This window comes from Perognathus longimembris, chromosome 1 (assembly GCF_023159225.1).
Source record: "Perognathus longimembris pacificus isolate PPM17 chromosome 1, ASM2315922v1, whole genome shotgun sequence".
In the NCBI taxonomy this organism is placed as follows: Eukaryota; Metazoa; Chordata; class Mammalia; order Rodentia; family Heteromyidae; genus Perognathus; species Perognathus longimembris.
The window spans coordinates 8,787,657-8,809,285 of record NC_063161.1 but is presented as its reverse complement, the minus strand read 5'-3'; the positions used below and the strand labels follow the sequence as shown (position 1 = coordinate 8,809,285).

The 21,629-nt window shown below is 39.5% G+C and overlaps 1 protein-coding gene across 10 annotated transcripts in view; it reads right to left on the bottom strand.

Annotated features, from left to right (window-relative positions):
* Rbfox2 (RNA binding fox-1 homolog 2) overlaps positions 1–21,629 on the bottom strand; it is a 237,560-nt gene that overhangs the window by 103,181 nt on the left and 112,750 nt on the right. The window contains exon 1 of one of the 10 annotated variants that reach the window (XM_048356177.1): positions 19,076–19,297. The exons of the other annotated variants lie outside the window; for them this stretch is intronic. Coding sequence (XP_048212134.1) covers positions 19,076–19,090 — 15 coding nt within the window. The 5' untranslated portion in view covers positions 19,091–19,297. Of the gene's footprint in view, positions 1–19,075; positions 19,298–21,629 lie in introns of those variants that run through there. 10 annotated transcript variants of the gene reach the window in all.

Genomic DNA, 21,629 nt, shown 5'->3' with positions numbered 1-21,629 from the left:
GATTACATTAAATAATATTTATCAAAATAAACTCCAGGAAATGGTAACAATAGCTTTTTTCTTCACTGCTGTTTTCCTTTTCTTTTTGTCTTGTTTGTTCATTTCTCTGTCTTTGGAAGGGTGGGAGGTACAGAAATAGAAGGATAAAGGGTGAGCAAATGCAGCAGTGGTACTTACTAGACTATGTTGAAAATTCACTCTACAACTTGTGGGTGGGGACAGAGGGAAAAACTGGAAGAGAACAAGGGAAAGGGTGACAGTGTCCAAAAAGAAATATACTATGTACCTGACTTATAAAACTGTAACCTCTCTGTACATGACTTTTATAAACAATACAAAAATTAGAAAAAGAAAAACAACATTCAAATGTGATTTATAATGTCTATAGAAATAATATGTAATACTATATATCATATATAAATTATATATATGATTTTTTAGGCAGATTCTCACTATTGTAGCCCAACCTGGCACAAGAGCTTGTGAAAGTCCTACTGTCTTCACCTCCCATGTGCTAGGATTATAGGAATATGCTACGATATCTATTATTTCTACTAGAATTGATTTTCACTATCATATCATTCTTATTTCTTAGTGAATACTACAAAAAATAAAAGGACCCAATTCAGAGGACGAATGGTTCTAACAATTTTTTTCTGGTCAACTGAGAGCAAAAGTCCTGAGGGCAGATAAAGATGACTAAATGAAAGAAAATCAAGAACAGCAATCTGAATCTATCTATTAGTGGCTTATGACTATAGTTCTAGCTACTCAGGAATCTGAGATCTGAAGATGTTGGGGCTTGAAGCCAAATCTAAGAAACTCTTATCTTCAATTAACCACTAAAAAGCTGGAAGTGAAGGTGTGGTTCAAATAGTAGAATAGCAGCCTTAAAGAGAGAGGGAAAAAAAACAAAACTAGGCCTTATGTTCAAGGCCCCATATTGGCATTAAAAAAGGAAAAGTGGAGTTGGTCTAGAGTTATTATAACTCTAAAACTGAGAAGTAGAAGCATCTAATATAGTAAGAAGAAAATAAGTAGCATGTGATTTCCTGAAAGTCAAGTATACTAGAAGAATGTATCATAGTGGGGGATGCCAGAGATAATGATATTCTATAGATAGGTCGGGTAAGATGAGGAATAAGACCTGGCCAACCCGTCTGGTAGCACAGAAGTTCTGGGAACCCTGACAAGAGCTTTTCAGTGACAAGGTGAAAATAAAAACCTGTCTGTGTGGTTTAGAGGAAATCAGAGGAAAAGACCTCAGCAGTAGCTGGCAGCATAGTGAAGGCCCCAGAATCACTTCTTTTGTGCGCTGGTCCTAGGGCTTGAACTCAGGGCTTAGGCATTGACCCTGGGCTTTTTTGTTCAAGGCTAGCACTCTACCACTTAAGCCACAACTCCACTTCCAGCTTGTTGGTGGTTAACTAAAGAAAGGACTCTCACGGACTTTCCTGCCCAGGCTAGCTTTGAACCACAATCTTCAGATCTCAGCCTCTTAAGTAGCTAGGATTATAGGCACAAGCCACCAATGTCAGGCCAGAATCACTTTCAAGTAGGTAAAAGAACAGCAAGGTAGCAGGGAGTTAACTTACGCTGATGACAGAAGGTGGGAGACATGCTCTGAAAACGATGGGAAACAAATGCCAGAAGAAATAGACAACAGCAGGCATGACACTTTGGCAATCTGGCCTAGATGGCATGGTATCAGAACACCTTTCTCAGTTATCCTCCTGGTTTCCATTTTCTGAAATCTCTTATAATTATCAAATGATGACAATTTTCCTTCAAAGGGGATGACAAATGAGAGGCACTGCTCCCAAGTGCTTCGGAAATCTAGCTGAGCAGATTTAGAAGCTATTTGGTTAAGTCTCGGGGCTTCAGAATAACTTGTCCTTGACTTTTACTTCTGACACCTAGGCTCTAGTTCCTGCCTCTGAGACATGAAGGGTGGCATGTGTTAGCAGCAAAAAAGGAAAGTCTGTTTCCTGCCAGCAAAATCTTAGGGTTATTCAGTGCTCTCTTTTCATGATGCATTCATTTTTTCCCTTTTATCCTAGTGTCCTAATAATCTCTCAGCATTAGATAAAACTATAAATACAAATATTTTCTAAATATTAGGCTGTTCTGTACCTCAGGCTCTTGCTACAATGGCTACAAGTTCTGCTGTTCAACTGAGAGCCTCTACTGGGAATGGATAGTACCCTCAGGCAATACCTTTGGTTGTTCTGAGACCTTGCCAAAAGATTTATAGTCATATGCTGGGCTTCAACTTTAGATCACTGTTCCCTTGACAGTGCCCTTGAACTGATTTTTGCTAGGAATCAATGTCTTAATTTTATCATCATTTCGCATCCAGAAACTCTGAGAATGTTCAAAACCATCAAGTTATGGCACCATATGTGTTTAATAGTTTTCCCCTCAACTTCTTTCCTCCACACACAAGCAGCAAGAAGAAACCCAGGCATTTCTGTGTTTTGCCTGGACACCTACCAGTCAGTCCAACAGGCACATTTTCTGCTTCCCACATTATTACCAATGTAGTGCTGTTAAACTTTCAACCACTATGCTTCTTTTTAGCATTCCTATCCCCCACCCCCAACTGAGGACCCAATCCAATTCGGAATACTTTTCCACTGAGTTAAATCCCAAACCCTCACGCTAGCTTCTTTCTTTAGGCCCTCATTGTAATAGTCTCAAACTCCCAAATTTTAGTTAAGATACTCTGATCTCCCCAAAGTCCAATACTCTGGCCCAAAGTTACTCTCACATTTTAAACTTATGCTGTAATGCACCTGACTATTGGTACCAAAATCTGACGTAGGCTACTCCTATGTAACAATTCCTTCTCAAACACAGCAGCTTAAAGCAATACTTATTATCCAACAGTTCATGTGGACAGGAAATTCAGTTAGACTAGCTGGTTGATTCTAGCTTATGGTCTTTCCTAAGGCTGCAGTATAGGTGTTGGCAGTCAGCAAGAGTCATTTGACAGGAATCCATTGTCAAACTCACTCATCTGGCTGCCAGCAGGCCTTAGGTCCTCATTAGAGTGGCCATGTGGCCTTTCCACAGCGCTATGTGTTAGTCCACTCGCCCCATGTACCATTTTAAGAGAGAGAGTAAAAGAGGACAAGAGAGGGCGATGAGGACCACTGGAGAACAGATGTGGCCACAGTTAGTTGATAGCACTATGGCATGTTGGTTAAGAACACTGACTGGGGGCTGGGAATATGACCTAGTGGCAAGAGTGCTTGCCTCCTACACATGAAGCTCTCAGTTCAATTCCCCAGCACCACATATATAGAAAACCACCAGAAAGGGGCGCTGTGGCTCAGGTGGCAGAGTGCTAGCCTTGAGTGGGAAGAAGCCAGTCCCGGTGCTCTGGCCCTGAGTCCAAGGCCCAGGACTGGCCTAAATAAATAAATGAATGAATGAATGAATGAATGAATGAACACTGACTGAAGGATGACAGCTCAGTTTGGATTTTTTTTTTCTTTTTCTGAGATGGAGGCTGCCTCTACTTAACAATACTGCCTTAGCCTCCTGAGTGCTAAGATTATATGTATGTGACACCATGTCTGGTCTAGGTCTGAATTTTGCTTCTCCATGTGAAGACGAAATAAGATAATATTCTGAACACCCTAGGTCCCATATACGGGAGACAATGAGTATATGTTTCCTTCTCTCTTTCAGTCTCAACTGTCTTTAACATTAAAATCATCAAGATTGATAGTGAATGTCATCTGCAAACATTGAATCAGAGCAATGTGGTATTGAGCAACACACAAAATGATTATGATTTTCAATGAATCCAGGAAACTTAAAAAGTAAATTTAATAAAAGTGAATACAATGTACATCACCTTTATAGTAATTTCCAAAACCTCTACTCAGCAAAAAACAATAATTTTACAGAAATGCATCAATTCTTAGAGAAGTACAAACTGCCCAAACTGAACCAAGAAGAAATAAATCAACTAAATAAACCAATAACTTACGGTGAGATACAGGAGGTAATCAAGAACCTCCCTACTAAGAAAAGCCCAGGCCCAGATGGATTCACCAACGAATTCTACAAAACCTTTAGTGAGGAGCTAATACCAATACTCCTCAAACTCTTCCGTGAAATAGAAACAGAGGGAGAAATCCCAAACTCATTCTACGAAGCTAATATCATACTCATTCCCAAATCAGGCAAAGACCCAACAAAAAAAGAGAACTACAGACCAATATCACTAATGAACACAGACGCAAAGCTCCTCAATAAAATATTAGCTAACAGGATCCAGAAACTGATCAAGAAAATCATACATCATGACCAAGTAGGCTTCATCCCTCAGTCACAAGGATGGTTCAACATCCGTAAATCAATCAACGTAATTCACCACATAAACAGATCTAAAATTAAGAATTACATTGTTATCTCAGTCGATGCCCAAAGAGCCTTTGACAAAATACAACATCCATACCTATTAAAAGCTTTGGAGAGAACAGGAATAGATGGAACATTCCTCAAAACAATAAAAGCCATATACAACAGACCAACTGCTAATATCATATTAAATGGAGGGAAACTTAAATCATTCCCCCTAAACTCAGGAACAAGACAAGGATGCCCACTCTCCCCACTTCTGTTCAACATAGTGCTGGAATCCCTAGCCATAGCAATAAGGCAAGAGGAGGACATCAAAGGGATCCACATCGGCAAAGAAGAAATCAAGTTATCCCTATTCGCAGACGACATGATCTTATATCTGAAGGACCCAAAAAACTCAGTACCCAAACTCCTACACCTAATAAACCAATTTGGCAAAGTAGCAGGATACAAAATCAATCCACAAAAGTCAGCAGCTTTTCTGTACACCAGCAATAGACAAACAGAAAAGGAAATTATGGAAACAATTCCATTTACAGTAGCCAAAAAAAGAATAAAGTACCTAGGGATCAACTTAACCAAGGATGTGACGGACCTATTCAATGAAAACTACAAAAATCTAATAAGGGAAATCAAAGAAGACACAAGGAGATGGAAAGACCTCCCATGCTCATGGGTAGGCAGAATCAATATAGTGAAAATGGCCATATTGCCCAAATTGTTATACAAATTCAATGCAATACCTATCAAAATCCCAGCCACATTCTTCACTGAAATAGAGAAACCAATCCATAAATTCATATGGAACAGCAAAAAACCTAGAATAGCCAAAGCAATTCTAGGCAAAAAAAAGCAGTGCAAGAGGTATCACAATACCAGACTTCAAGCTCTACTACAAGGCCATCATAACAAAAACAGCATGGTATTGGTATAAAAACAGATCGGAAGACCAATGGATTAGAATTGAAGACCCAGAAATAAAACCGCACTCTTACAGCCAACTGATATTCGACAAAGGAGCTAAAGACATACAATGGAATAAACATAGCCTCTTCAACTACTGATGCTGGGAGAATTGGGCAGCCATATGCAGAAAACTCAAAGTAGACCCAAGCCTATCACCATGCACCAAGATCAACTCAAAATGGATCAAGGACCTCAATATCAGACCTGAATCCTTGAAACTACTGAAAGACAGAATAGGAAAGACACTAGAACTTATAGGCACAGGAAGGAACTTCCTGAATAGAGTCCCAGGGGCACAACAAATAGGGGAAAGACTTGACAAATGGGACTACTACAAATTAAAAAGTTTCTGCACAGCTAAGGTCATAGCCACCAAAATAGAAAGACAGCCAACGATATGGGAAAGGATATTTACCAGCACAGCAACAGACAAAGGCCTGATATCGGTCATCTATAGAGAACTCAAAAAAACTAAGCCCCTCCAAGCCCAATAAACCAATTAGGAAATGGGCAAAAGAGCTAAAGAGAGACTTCACAAGAGAAGATATAAAAATGGCAAAGAAACACATGAGGAAATCCTCAACATCCCTGCTAGTAAAGGAAATGCAAATAAAAACAACCCTGAGATACCACCTCACCCCAGTTAGAATGGCCTATACTCTGAATTCAGGAAACAACAAATGCTGGAGGGGCTGTGGGGAAAGAGGAACCCTTCTCCATTGTTGGTGGGAGTGCAAATTAGTACAACCACTTTGGAGAACAGTATGGAGGTTTCTCAAAAAGCTCAATATAGACCTACCCTATGACCCAGCCATACCACTCCTAGGCATCTATCCTAAACAGCAAAACCCAAGATATCAAAAAGACATTTGTACTTCCATGTTTATCGCGGCACAATTCACAATAGCCAAAATATGGAAACAACCCAGATGCCCCTCCACAGACGAATGGATCCAAAAAATATGGTACTTATACACAATGGAATACTACATAGCGATTAGGAATGGTGAAATATTGTTATTCGCAGGGAAATGGTCAGAACTCGAACAAATAATGTTGAGTGAGACAAGCCTAGAACACAGAAAACAAAGGGGCATGATCTCCCTGATATATGACTGTTAACAAAGGGAGACGGAGAGACAGTAGAGACCAAGTCTGTGAATACTGTATATGTTCTTGATACATTGTATATTGTATATATGTCTACCTGACCTAGACAAGGAATAGAAAAACAGGACGTAAGATATCACAAGAAATGTACACACTGCCCTACTATGTAACTGTACCCTTTTTGCACAACACCTTGTAAAAAAATTTATGTTCAATTAATAAACAAATAAAAAAATTCAAAAATAAAAAGGAAAAAAATAAACACCTATAAATAATAAAATCCAGCAGAGGCATATGCACAAAGCAGCTGCTTCTCCTGAAGATGGGCTCTGACTTCTCACCCTGCTTTGGCATCTACTTATCCAATTTAATGAGATTTTTCATTTAATTTTGACCTAAAACATTATGTTCTAACCTAACTGAAATCATAAATATAATAAGCAGAATAAATCATAGAGAAATTTTTTAGCTAGATGTCAGTTTTTCCGAGAAATAACATTCAACAATGCTAGTGGGAAGCAACTGTGCCCATTTTACAGATGAGACAGAACATAAACATCACATGACTTGTTTTCAGTTATAGAACAGGCTAATGATTAAGCTAGGTATAGAACTATGACCAGCATATAATATCAATGAAGCCATAATGATTTTTGGTTTTCTGGAATATGGAAACCTTATTAAACCTCTGCGTATTAAAGGGCTTATCCTATAAATAGGAAAATAATGAAAGTTGTTTTAAAGAATGAAACTGAAGTCTTGATTTACAATTACCCTTTGAGTTAATGATCTAGATCCAAACAAGACAGTACAGAACCTACTAAATTCAGTTAAGTAGAATTAAAAACCCAATACTTCAAGTGGACATCTGTTACCCAGATAGGACATCTAGTTAACTTTTCAACCAATATTTGTGAGATATCCATTCTATGTTGGGCTTATATTACAGATAATAGGTGTCCTCTTGTTTAATAAAAGTAGAAAAAGCAGAAAAAGATTTGTGAAGAGCAGTAGCACGCTCAAATTTGGAGATGAATGTGGATTCTAAACACAAATGCAATACATGCAATCAGACATCAAATTTTAAAAGATTTCCAGAACCAAAAAGGAAAAAGTTAGCAAAGGAAAAAAACTGTGTGTGTGTGCACATGCATGCTAATCCTGGGACTTGAACTCAGGGCCTGGGTGCTGTCCTGGAGCTCTTTTGTTAAAGGCTAGCTAATCTATCACTTTGAGCCACAACTCCACTTATAGCTTTTTTGGTAGCTAATTAGAGATAGTCTTATACACTTTCCTGTCTGATCTGGCTTTGAATTGTGATCCTCAGACCTCAGCCTCCTGAGTAGCTAGGATTACAGACGTGATTACAGTCTGGTGCCTTGCATTGTTTTGTTGCTAGGAAAAGAACCTAACTCCAAACTGGGAGTTGGAGTCTCCCTCACACTTTCCCTGGCTACTATTTGTGCTCTAACTTATACTAAGTTTTTAGCCCTACAAATGAATAATTTAAAATATATAAAAAGGAGTATCTGTTTACTTGGTTGATTCTACAATCATAAAGTTTTACAAAAAATTCTATAATCTGACTTAAAGTGTGACAAAAAATGTACTTCTTTAATGTTAGATGCCATATTAAAACTAAAGGTAGCCAGGTACCAAGGGCTCACAACTGTATTCCTAGCTACTCAGGAGGCTGAGGTCAGAGGAATTCAGTACAAAGCTAACCTGGGCAAGGAAGTCCATGAGATTCTTATCTCCAAATAACTAAAGGAGAAATGGAGTTGTGGCTCAAAGTGGTAGAGCAAAAAAGCCCAGAGACAGTGTCTAGGCCCTGAATTAAAACCCCAGGACCAGCACAACCAATCAACAATGAAAACTAATAGTAAACAGACTGGGCAGGTGTGGTGTACATCTACAACCCCAGCTTTGTGGGAGGCAAAGATCAGAAGATTTGGGGTCTGAGTCCACACAAAACAAGAGATCCTATCTGAAAAATAAATAAAGACCAAAAGGATTGGAGGCATGGCTCAAATGGTAGCCTACCTGCCTAGCAAGTGACAGGCCTTGAGTTCAAAACCCCAGTACTGCCAAAACCAAAAAGTAAAGACAGCTTCTATATTTAACTGGAATCTTAGCTTCGAAGCTCTCCAAACCATCATTTCCACAGGAACAAATCACAAGGCAATGTTTCGAGAAGGCTTAGTATTACTGTGCTGCAAACAATTTCAAGAATTCCTTAATACTACAGAGATCCATCAAGTGCTCAAGATTCTCTAATTTATCCATAATGCCATCCCTTCCATTCCTATTACTTTCAATGATACTGTTTTTTTTTTGTTGTTGTTGTTTTGTTTTGTTTTTGCCAGTCCTGGGCCTTGGACTCAGGGCCTGAGCACTGTCCCTGGCTTCTTTTTGCTCAAGGCTAGCACTCTACCACTTGAGCCACAGCACCACTTCTGGTCATTTTCTACATATGTGGTGCTGGGGAATCGAACCCAGGGCTTCATGTAAACTAGGCAACCACTCTTGCCACTAGGCCATATTCCCAGCCCCAGTGATACTGGTCTTTTCATTATTTTCCGTTCTCCTTTTTCTTTCTTTCTTTGTAGGTCCAAGACCAGGACTCAAACTCAGTACCTGCCACTTTCACTCACTGGCTAGCATTCTACCAACTGAGCCACACCTCTAACCCCCCTCTCCCATCTCCCTTTTTATGAGGCAAATGCACAAGAGGCTAGTCTACAAATGCCAAGTCAATATCCACTATATGGCAGGCACCTTCCTAAGCACAAAGGATACACTTGTGGCTTCCTGAAGAAAAAATAACAATACTTATAGCATATTAACTAATGGTAGATGCTATAGAGAAAAATTAAAATGGGGAAATGGAGATGGACAAAGGAGAAGGGAATTACCATTTATATAGGCAACTCCTTTACACATGACATTTGAGTACAGCTCTCAGTAAGCAAGGAAGGGAGTCATGCAGACATCTGAGGAAATAGCAGGAGAATGGATGAGGCCCGGAGGCACCAGTGTGTTGGATATGTTTAAATAATTGCCAGAAGGGCAATATGGTATCAGTGGAGACAGAGAACAGATTCAAAGAAAATGAGGGTGAAGACTTACCCAGGAGAACAAATCAAATAAGGTTATATTGGCCAATGTAAGGCATCTGACTTTTATCCTGAGTGATACAAAGGTACTAAAAAAAATTGTGCAAAGGAGCAATGTAAACAGATATTTAAAAGGACTGCTTCTGACTACTGTGTTGAAAGAGACTGGAACAATGAGTGGAAAGAAGAACAGAAGCAGGATGCTAATCTGAGAATTATTGTAGTAAGACCGGTAAGAGATAATGGTGGCTTAGGCCAAAATGTAATCAATTGCTCATGAGACATAGGAAAAGGAAGGGGCAAGAAAAAAAAAAAAGGCAAAGGGGAAGGGAGGGGGGGAAAAAAAGAGGAAAAACAAAAGTGAGAAAAAAGAAAACCTTTCTCAAACAACTCCTGTCTTTTGTGATGGCCTATTTTTCCTGAATTCCTGTTGTTAACTTCTCATACCATTTACTGACTAGCAAGCAGTCTTCATAAGGCATAGTTAATAATCTGCTGAGCCTCTGTAGCCTTTCACTCCAATGTCCTTAAGAAGACGGGGTTGGCTAAGTTGGTAGAGTGCTAGCCAATGAGGAAATCGGCAGATTCTGAGTTCAAGACCCAGTTTCAGACCGTTAAAAAAATAAGGGTAATGTATGTATCCTGCTTCCATTGGTATCCCCATGTTGCTGCCTAAAATAGATATTCCATAAAATTTTCTAATAAACTAAGTCACTTAGAAATCAGTATCCTGCCCCTGTCCCTCCCCTCGAAAGTGTCACTATTTATGATCTCCTAAAACTGCTGAAGACAAAAAGTTGCCAGACAGAGTTGTCCACAGGGAAACACTGCCCATCACTCAGGGCAAGCACTAGTTTGAGCTGCAGTTCACAGTTGGTCTCTGTGGCCACAACCATTTATCTAGACCAGAAGTTTTCAAAGTAGTTTTCAAAGTGTAGTCTCTGGACCAGCAACTTCGTATCAACTGGGAACATACTACAAATGTAAATTCTCAGCGGACCCCTCCCCCCCATCTAATAGATCTAAAAAACTGAAGATGGAGCTCCACACTGCCTTCTGATACACTATTAGACAATACACCCATCCTGACTCACCTCCAACATCACACCTCACCTCTCTCACTTCAAACACCACAAGAAGACCAACTCTCTCACATGGCTGAATTTCAAAGCTCAGTGTATCTGCTCTTCCAATCTCATTTCTGACTCATCCTTATCCTTCCAAGCTCTGAAGTCATGAGTCATTCTCAGGAAACCCTTTTAACAACTTGCCCTTTTTTCTCTGATGTTTCCTTACTCTTTTGCTCTAAAGGAAACCTGACTATCTGTGTTTATAGCTACTTCTGAAGGAGAAGATGTTTACAGGCCTCACAGGGACAAACACAGTGCTCCCCACTATCAACGTTGGACATTCCAAACATCCCGGCTTCCAATAGGACTTCCAAACTCTGTCCTGCATCCAAACTGCAGATCCTTCCAACTATACTTGCTGACCTCCTAAAGTTTTAGCCTTGCCCTGTCTTCATCTCCATCATGGGTCTTATTTTGAGAACTTCAACAATCACAGAGAATTAACATATTGGCCTCTAGATGGATGTTGGCATGTGTGCGCATGTGTCAGTCCTGAGGCTTGAACTCAGGGCTTGGGCACTGTTTCTGAGCTTTTCTGCTCAAGGATAGGACTCTACCATTTGAGCCAGAGCTCCACTTACAGCTTTATGTTTTGGTTTGGTTTTGGAAATTTATTGAAGATAAGAGCCTCACAGATTTCCTTCCCAGGCTGGCTTTGAACTGAGATCCTTAGATCTCAGCCTCCTGAGTAGCTAGGATTATAGACATGAGAGACAAGGGCCCAGCAAGATTTTGTTTTTACTGTCTTTAGCACTAAGTATATTTTTCACCACTTCATTTCAACCACCCACCTAGTAACATAGCCTAACACTGTCATCACCTCTAAAAATGTCAAGCATTTCAAGCATTCCATCTTCACCACACTAAGAGTTCACTTGTGCTAGTTTTCCTACTCTGGCAATTCTCCCATCTGTTTTCTCGCTAGTCCACAAGGTGATCATACCACTTTTTCACTGTCACTACTCTTTCTCATGTTCCTCCTTCCTTAGGCCAGCTTAGGTTTAATGATTGAACATTATGCAGAATCCTTTCCAAAGTCTTCTTTCCCTTGCCAGTCTCCCCCTTGGTCTAACATCTGGAAAACCAACCTTTCATTGTCTCCACCTTATCTCTTTATTCTTCCTGTACATCTAAATAACAGAAGACTGCTGGAGAAAAATCTTACAACCGACCTGTTACCACCAATACTAGCATGAATATGATCTACAACATAAATCTAAACCTACCATACCTACTACCAAACCTAGGATGGCTCTCTGAACTCCTATCTCTCTCCTGAAATCTTCAATACCTGTCCACTCTCTATTTTCCACTTTTAGCTATATCCATCTCACATGATGCAGAGAAAGCAGGAATAATCCAGAGACCCCAGGCTCTGAACCTACACCCTCTGCCCTCCTTCCTACCATATCCCTCTTCACTAGGACAGGTGGAACACAGCTCCTGAAACCAGCATCTTTTTTTCAGCATTATCCATTTTTTCCTCTCTACTTGAACCTCCTCACTGACAGGGAAAATGTTTGCACCTATCTTTTTAAATCCTTCCTTGAGGGCTGGAGGGCACAGTGACTTTTCACCAAACTAACAAGCTCCAGGCCATGAGTTCAAACTCCAGTGCATCCCTTCCTGACCAAAAAACTCCCTTGAGCCTTCATTTTCCTCAATTACAGCCCCAAATTAGTGTTTGGCTCCACAGTAATGCTCCTGGTATCAACATCCTTACCAACAAATAACACAGTCCATTCCAACTGGCTTTTTATTTCTATCATTCTAATTGAAATAGCACTTACCAATGACCAACATTCTACCAAGCCAGTGACCTCACTTGTACGCCCTCAAGCCAACCTGCTTGTAAAGATATCTTAGACTCATAGATGCTGTTAGCTTTTCCATTTCTTCTCTACTTTATCTCTTGCTATGTAGTAGAGCTTTCCTTACTCCTAAATCAATTCAGTCTTCTCAAAGCACACTTATTTAACCCTTATCTTCTCTCATATGTTCTACTTTTCTTACTCAAATAGATTTACTCAAAATTTTTTTTTTTTTTTTTTTTTTTTTTTTTTTTGCCAGTCCTGGGGCTTGGACTCAGGGCCTGAGCACTGTCCCTGGCTTCTCTTTGCTCAAGGCTAGCACTCTGCCACTTGAGCCACAGCGCCACTTCTGGCCATTTTCTGTATATGTGGTGCTGGGGAATTGAACCCAGGGCCTCATGTATACGGGGCAAGCACTCTTGCCACTAGGCCATATCCCCAGCCCCAGATTTACTCAATTTTTAAATGTGATTAAATCTCTTGCAATTTATTTATTTATTTAACGATGCCAGGGGCCGAATCCAGAGGCTTGCACATGCTTAGCAAGCAGTGTCTATGACTGAGATAGTCCCAGACTTATGTCTCATTTATTTAAAATTAAATATTAAAATAAATAAAGCTTCTTCTCCCCACATCCAGTTCCTTCAGAGTTTAACTGTCCCAGTATTGATCTATATTCATTATTTATATCTTATTTCTATCTCTATTCTGTCTTATTTCTATCTTATTTCCTTGTCTCCTACTACCTTCTCACCTGGCCACATTCTATTATTTCCCCAAAATAACTCTTGCTAAAGGAAGCAGCAACTGTCAAGTTTGTAAAACGGACTTTTTTCAGTTCTCTCTTCTGCCCCACACCATCACCTTTATCTTCTAGCTGTTGTTTTTTTCATTTTCCTCCTGAAGAATAATTTTTTTCCAGAGCCTATTCTCTGAGAGTTTATCCCCTTTCCCAGGTATTAACTTCTCTTTTTGCTCTACACTTCCTCCCCAGACTATTCTCATTTTAACCTATCATGGTACTTGTCCATAGCTTCAATGTCACTGCATGTAGATTTTCAAAAATTTATAAAGCTTAAACTTTATCTTTCTTGTTCCCAGAACTAAGTAGCAGTTATCTAACAGTATTTCCTCTCTAAATATCTCAGATACCCCAAAATGCCAAATCCAAAATCAAACCCATGATCCCCTTTATCTTCTCTCCTACCAAAATAATAATAACCATCATCATCATCATCATCATCATCATCTACGTCATGACGTTTGTCCGCTGCACCTGTGAGTATCCCTCATAGAGTTCTCATCTCTCCAGCCTGCCCAGTCACTGCGGCTGCTTCCTATCACCTTACTTTTCTTGGCATTTCTACTCTCCTCTAATCTCTGTAGATAGTGTTTGTTTGCAGTTTTTTTTTTAAAGGAAATCTAATTATAAACTCCACTTTACTCCTAATCCTACTTAAAACCTTTTAATAGCTTTTCAGTGCCAAGTACCCATTTACAGTATCTGGTCTTAAATGTTATCTGAACTGAACTGTTTCTACATTTTGTGATCGTTTAACTTACCATTGTCTACTTCTCTAATCCTACAGCCCAATTTGAATGGCAAAAGGTAAGAAAAAGTGAGCACTAGAAGACCAAGTTGACACAACCTGAATTTAAAAGGTACTGTTGTTATATGTGTTTTCACTAATTAGCTTCTCCCCCAAAGCTTCTTATTTCAGTAATCTGGTAATCTCATTGTAAGGTTAGAAAACTACTGTATAGGAAGATCATACACTGAGAAATGTTACAACTGAGACCACAACTCTCAGTCTAAGATATCCAAAGTTCCATAGCATTTTGTTTCTAAAACTGTGTATAAATGCTTTTTGTAAGATTGTTCCAAAAGTGTTCCCAAGCAGTGCCACATCCTTTTCACACACTGAAAATCAAGGTGGACATAATTATGTTGCACATATCAAGTAACCAGTGGTAATGGAGACAGAATCAGGCTCATTTTCACATCTCCATTCAAGAATACTAAATAGTAGCGGTGGCAAATGGAAACCACTGAACAAATATGAGAAAAGTGAGGTTTGGTGCATAAGCTTCAAGGCTCAAATCCTAACTCTGCTGATTCTACACTTGCTGATTTAAAAAGCTACTAAGGTTCCTGCTTTTCATTTGTAAAATTAAAGTAATAGCTAACTTTCAATTTAAAACAAAATGGGACCTGGCGGGGAGGGGGAAAGGGGGGGAGGGAGGGGGGCATGAGAGACAAGGTAACAAACAGTACAAGAAATGTATCCAATGCCCAACGTATGAAACTGTAACCTCTCTGTACATCAGTTTGATAATAAAAATTTGAGAAAAAAAATGGGAAAAATTTCAGCTTTATGTGGCTGTATGGACGTTTTCTACTACTTGAAATGTCTATGTTTAAGATACTAAGAAAGCATAACCTATTATTTGGTTTTAGAAGCACATTTCTACTTCTTTCATATAGGGAAGTATGACTTTTTAAATTTTTTTTTTAAAAAGCCAGCTTTTTGTTAAAAGCTACTATGGAAGAAAAAAAAAAGGAGTCATTGTTTAACAAAGGTGGGACTCAGTTTCCAGATCTGTCATTTACTAATTGACCTGTCCTCTTCCTTGGTCTCTTTCCTTGCTTATACAATAGAATAGCAATACTTACCCTTTAGCAATGTGAGGATGAAATAAGCGAACATATACATATACATATACATATATATATATATAAACACTTGTTAATTGAATAACTTCAAACAAAAATCAATACTGTATATTTACTTTTGCCTCCGGTACCGGATGTCTTTAATCATCTTTGTTTGCAACAGCTGGCTCTACCCATTATAGGCATTCATTAAGTGTTGGTTGAACTGATTTATTAAGGAGACAGAATTGATCTACAACAACAAATTCAAAATGAGATCCAAAAGTTCCTCCATACAGAACATGCATAAAAGACCCTAGTGACAGGCTAGCCAATAGCCAAGCTCAGTACAGAGAGAAGATGTCCTGTTTTCAAGGAATTTAAGTAACTGTAGTATAATTTTGGATACTGGATATAAATTGTATAATCATCAAGCAAACAAGTTTGCTCAGTATAGGAATCATGTCTATCTGCCTATCTGTCTGCTGTCTGTCTGTCTCTTTCTCTCTCTCTCTCCTCCCCTGTTTTGAATGATGAAGAGGAGACAGGGAGAATAAATGCTCAATAGTGCTGCATACCCTCCAAAAAGTTTAAAGACGGGCTGGGGATATGGCCTAGTGGCAAGAGTGCTTGCCTCCTATACATGAAGCCCTAGGTTCAATTACCCAGCACCACATATACAGAAAATAGCCAGAAGTGGCGCTGTGGCTCAAGTGGCAGAGCGCTAGCCTTGAGCAAAAGAAGCCAGGGACAGTGCTCAGGCCCTGAGTCCAAGCCCCAGGACTGGCAAACAAACAAACAAAAAAAACAAACAAAGTTTAAAGACAACCTTCATGAGTTTTCCTGTCCATGAGTACAGAAAATGTCAATTAAAGAAAAAGTATTTCATGTGAAAAGAGCCATTTTTCCCAAGTTCTCCCTACATGAATTCAAATACATTTTCAACATAATGGAGAAAATGTCTTGGGAGTAGTCAACAGTCTACACAAATGTTTGAAGGGAAAAATTACTTTAGTTGTTTACTGAGTATCTACTCTTTGTCATATACCCTGTTTAACATGTTTCATAGGTAAATTCAAATCTCCCCATTAATCCCCCATGGTGGTCATTAATTTCCCTACAGAAGAAATGAGGAAATTGAGATTTAGAGAGGTTGAGTAATTTTTCCACAGTCATATATCTGAGAACTTCAAGGGTAAGATTTAGTGAAGTCTCTAATACCCATATTCTTTGCACTAAACTAGGCTGCTTGCTATCAAATTCACCAAAGGGGAAGATGACTCAACAAGAAAGACATGGAAAAGAGGAAAGTATCTACAGCACAAGACAGCATTTTATCAGCATTTTAGGCCCACAGGAGCACACTGATTTAAACTATACAAATGGAAAACACTTGGATAAGGTGCAACTTTTAGTCTCCAACTATGGGTTCTATGAATGTCCAAATCACTCAGAAATATTGACTGCTGAATCCAGTTGGGTAATATTCCTGGAACATGCACCAACAGTGACTTTGATTTACTGTTGGTATCAAAACCAATCAGACAATGGGAATGCTATATGTAATATATGTTCTGCAAGCTTTTTGTGTTCAGAGACACAATACATCTTTGCAAAATATGCATCTTTCAGGCATGTTTATTGGTCCACAAAGTTCTCCTCACAGATTTTCATAATCAGAACGGCTTCAGTTCAATCTTATCGGTGTGAAACTATCTTAGGGCTGTGAAAACTGAGGCTTAAAACTATTAAAGGACTGTCCAAAGTCACACTGGTTGGTACTAGCTTGCCTACCCTGGTTCTGGTTAAATCCAGTCTAGAGTTCTGATCTTCTGTTTTCACCTGAGTGTGTTTCTCCACACAGTTCCCCAGAGCCTCCCACTTAATAATATTTGTCCACCTAGATTTCCTTTTCTTTTTCCTTTCTTTTTGGTGCTAGTCCTGGGGCTTGAACTCAGGGCACAGGCACTGTCCCTGAACTTTTTTGCTCAAGGCTAGCACTCTATCACTTGAGCTGCAGCTCCACTTCTGGCTTTCTTTTGTTGGTTGGTTTTTTGTTGGGTTTTTTTTTTTGGCTAGTCTCTCGAAAATAAGAGTCTCACAGTCTTTCTTGCCCTGACTGGCTTCAAACTGCGACCCTCAGATCTAAGCCTACTGAGTAGCTAGAATTATAAGTATGAGCCACTGGTGCCAATTTCTTTATCTGGAGTTCTTCAGCTATGGCTCCTTAGACATCTTTATTGAATCAAACATTTAGGGTGCTGGGCTAGATGATGGAGACAATGAGACAGAGCCTTGGTCCTGTAAACAATGCTACCGATACTTTCAAGGTATCATGGTACACATAGAAAATGATAATATTTTAATGGCATCCGAATGGCAACTAAGAATGCCTATGTTCATCATGACCACAGAATCCCCTGGCTGTTTCCAGGATAGAGGGGGAAGTTATTTTGACATATTTGTATTTCAATCCAATATGTGATATATTGGTTTGAAAGTTCTGCTCTGAGGCTAGTAAATAAAGAGGATTAGGACAGATATACAAATAACTGCAAGAGACACACTGTCTGCTTTCATCAAACACAAATGAATAAGAATGTGATTAACTCAACTTGTTTCCTTTCATAACTCCTCTTGGAAACAAATAAAATGACAGAACAGCCCATCCTCTGGAGCACAGCACGAATCACTCCTCCAACCAGGCAGGTGAAAAACTGATTAATGCACATTAGTGTGTCAGAAAAGTCCTTTAAGTTCTCATAAACAGTACCACAAAAGCAAATCAATAGAGGGGAGGAAATAATATTTCAAGGTCATATCAAATAGGAAGGGAGAAGCAGGAAAGAAGCCCCTCCCAACACACACAAAGATACATATACACATGTCATAACTGTGTTCCATCTCCACAAATCTAGTTTAGAATTCTGTAGCCTGCTGAGCCAAGTAGGTTCCTACACTTCCAGACATCTGGGCTGAAGGGCAAAGGGCAAAGTGAAACTTTCAAAGGCTGGCTGGTAGCCAAGGGCATCACATCTACTAGGCTCCCTTAGCAACACACAACAGCTGTCTGCTTAAGAGAGATATCGCCATCTTTACAAGATGTTCTTGTTTTTACAGCTAAATGTAGGATCGAGGTGAGCGAGGCCATGGTTCTGTATTAATTGCCTTGGCATTCTCCTAAAAGTAATCACCTTTTTAACTTAAACACCTCTCCAATTCCAGAATGTTTCTCTCTACTCAAAATTACAATGTCATGGCTAGCAGTAAATTAACATAACATAAGCTACATATTAAGTTCCTGGCTCTATAAATATAAAATGCTTTACAATGTCTGTTTATTAATTACTATTCTAGATGCAACAGGTCTAGTTTCTATGGGCAAGTCATTCTTTATGATTTAATGACTTCTCTCAAACAGTTTTAATAACTAGAGGAACATATTTCACCAGACTATTGTGAATGACAATAAAATCACTAGATAAAAGTTAGAAAACTTTATTCCTAATTAGTGACTGTGCCATAGTTAAAGGTATGGCTTGATTATCACGATCAGTGCCCTGAATATATAACCCAAGCTGATTCTGATGTCAAGGCAGCTGCTGCTCTTGAAGCCAGCAGCTCATTTCACCTGCCCACTTGCCTTCTCCAAACCTACCAAGCCCAGGGGATGGTACTGCTCTGGGAACTCAGCCCTGTACCTCAGCCTAATAACATAAACAACACTTAAAGCAAAATAAAACAATACACCAATGTCACAGACACTGCTAGTTTTTAAATCTAACACCTATGTGAAGGGATGTGGCAGTTTGTGTGCTGTGGGGAAGGCCATTTGTGCAAGAGCAGACCTCGCAGCTTTCCATTCCTTATATGTGCAAGTGCAAGCCCTCAGCCACAGCACTCGGTACTCACCCAGAGGTACATCATGTCAGACCCGGCTGCTCAAACTCAGAGGTCCGTTGATCCTGGACTGCAAAAAGGCACTTCAGTGAACCGAAGGAAAAGGGGTGCCAGAATGGGGGAAAAGGGGTAGGGTGGGGAGAACCCCCCCAAAATTATCTGAGTTTAAAAAAATCTTTAAAAAAAAATGAGTCTCCTCCCCCCCTCCTCTCCAGCGGACTGTTCTGTTGTTCTCTCTCCTCCCTCTCGCCTTCCTTCTCCTCCCTCCCTCCCCACCCCCTCTCTGGGAGTTCCCAGCCCCAAGTGTCTAAACTGGAGTGTACAGCACACACACTTTGTATTTGCCTTCAGGGACTCTGACACACTCTCTCTCTCTCTCTCTCTCTCTCTCTCTCTCTCTCTCTCTCTCTCTCTCTCTCTCTCTCTCTCTCTCCTTCTAGAAATACAATCACCACTCAAAAGATTCTTGCAAAAGACAAGGATGGGTGGGGGTAGTAATAAGCCACTGGCACCAATTTCTACTTGCTAGACATAAATTAGTTTAAGATGAGTCCTTTAAACATGAATGAAGCAATCAGAAAACTCTGCCACTCAAGATCAAGGCAAATGCACCACGCTTCCCCTCTGACCTGATTCTTCTGGATCCCTTTGCAGAAAGCCAGGCATACACCCAGAATCCTCGCAGCTTATACTCACTCCCTTCACACACCATTATCCTTTATCTCATTTCACCACAAATAATTCTTAAGTCTTCGAAGCTTTTAAAACACAGGAAAATGTAGATGTAAACTTAACTAGACTGCCTTTTTATTACTAATGACCTAGTTTAGACCAACAAAGCCTTCTTTCTGAAGGTTAAATAACAAGGGCTTTAGAGCCACACGGTTCTGTAGTCCTTAGCATGTTACAGATACTATACTAGGCAGGATAAAATTCAAAGTCTGAAATCTGCATCTACAGTAGTACTATCATGGCTTAGGGAAAACTTGTCACCTTTTTAGACTTTTGTTTCTTTAACCAAAATGGATATGCTATTCCCTTAGGAGCTACAATAAGATCAAGTGATATAAACTATGTATACTATTTTGCCAAAATTGGAGTGATTACACTTTCTAATTTTGTTCAGTTCAAACATTTATTTTTAAATGCCTGTTTGCCAGGCAAGGCTTTTTACCCTATGCATGTTGATAAATAATTATTATCAAATTATCTGTCTTGGTAGGGCTTTCTTTTCCTCCAGAAGACAACTAATTTGTTCTCCCTATGTCAATGCTTGTGTTCTTTCCTGATCTCCCTGACCCATTTCTTCATGTTTAAACCCCAAGGTCCACCCTCACTGAAAGTGGCTCTCCATTGTGTGAGGCCTGGGGTATGCAACCCTGCAGCCGCCACTTCTGCCAGTGACAACTACAGGTTACTTCCCTATCAGTCTCATCACCTTTTCCACATCCTTCAGGGTAGACACTTAAGATCTAGCCTTAGTTCATCTATTTTTAACCAGTCTTCAGTATAGAACCTAGCACCTAGTGTGTGCTCTCAGAATATTACTGTTTTAAGGAATATTCTCCTCCTTTAAGTCATTAAAAGAAAAACAAAACAAAATAAAATAAAAAAAAACAATAGGCCTACCGCCTTCCAGTTGCCTCAGGCTTCTGGTTACCCCTCAGACATGTTGAAACAGCTCCATCCCGCTCATGAAATGTCCAAGTAAGGTCTGAAGTCCCACAGGCACAGGAGACCCATGCAGGTTATAGGTTCACACAGCCTCCCTCTCTTACTTGCTATTGGAATGTTGTGGTCTTAGGTTACCTGCTAAAATGGAGTTTCTTTTTCAACATGCTAAATAGGTACCTTCCCCAGACTTTATAATACCTTTGCTCTCCTCCCACCTTAGACTCTTAGCTCATCCAAACCTGGGAGGGCTGCTGTGGCAGGAATTAGCCTCACCCAGAACTTTCTTTAGGCAGAACCTCCCTCCTTCGAAAAACAGGATTGCTTCATTTCTAGTACGAAAGCTGAGTAAAAACTTACAAGCTTAAAGTGAGACAGGTATTTTTTAAACTAAATAAAAGAAAATCAAATCTTGATTTTCCATGAACTGTTAGGGTCTTCTATATGCCCATAGACGGTGTGTATATGCAACTTCCCCATGTCATCCCAGAGCCTATCTTCCTGGTCACATTTCATAGACATGCTTTAAGTCTAAAGCTACCCATACTTCCTCTCCTCTATTGGAAATGAGTATACTAACCTCACTCTAAGACACTGTAGTCTTTCCAAAGAATTTCAAAAGTATGTTAGTATTCTTAACACTCATTCATCCCTAAGTACAGTATCAATAAAACAAACACAGCCACAAATATCCATACAATTGTTTTTATGGTGTTATATTTTAATAAATTTTGAGATGGAATAAAGATAAAAATGTATCTATATCAAAGCAAAAATTACCCAGAAAAGAAATTCTAGAAATAAGGTACACAAAGTTTAAATATATCTGTCTCAAAAGACCTCAAAACTACCTTTGCAATTTGCAATTCCCATGAGGAGAACCACTAGAAAACTT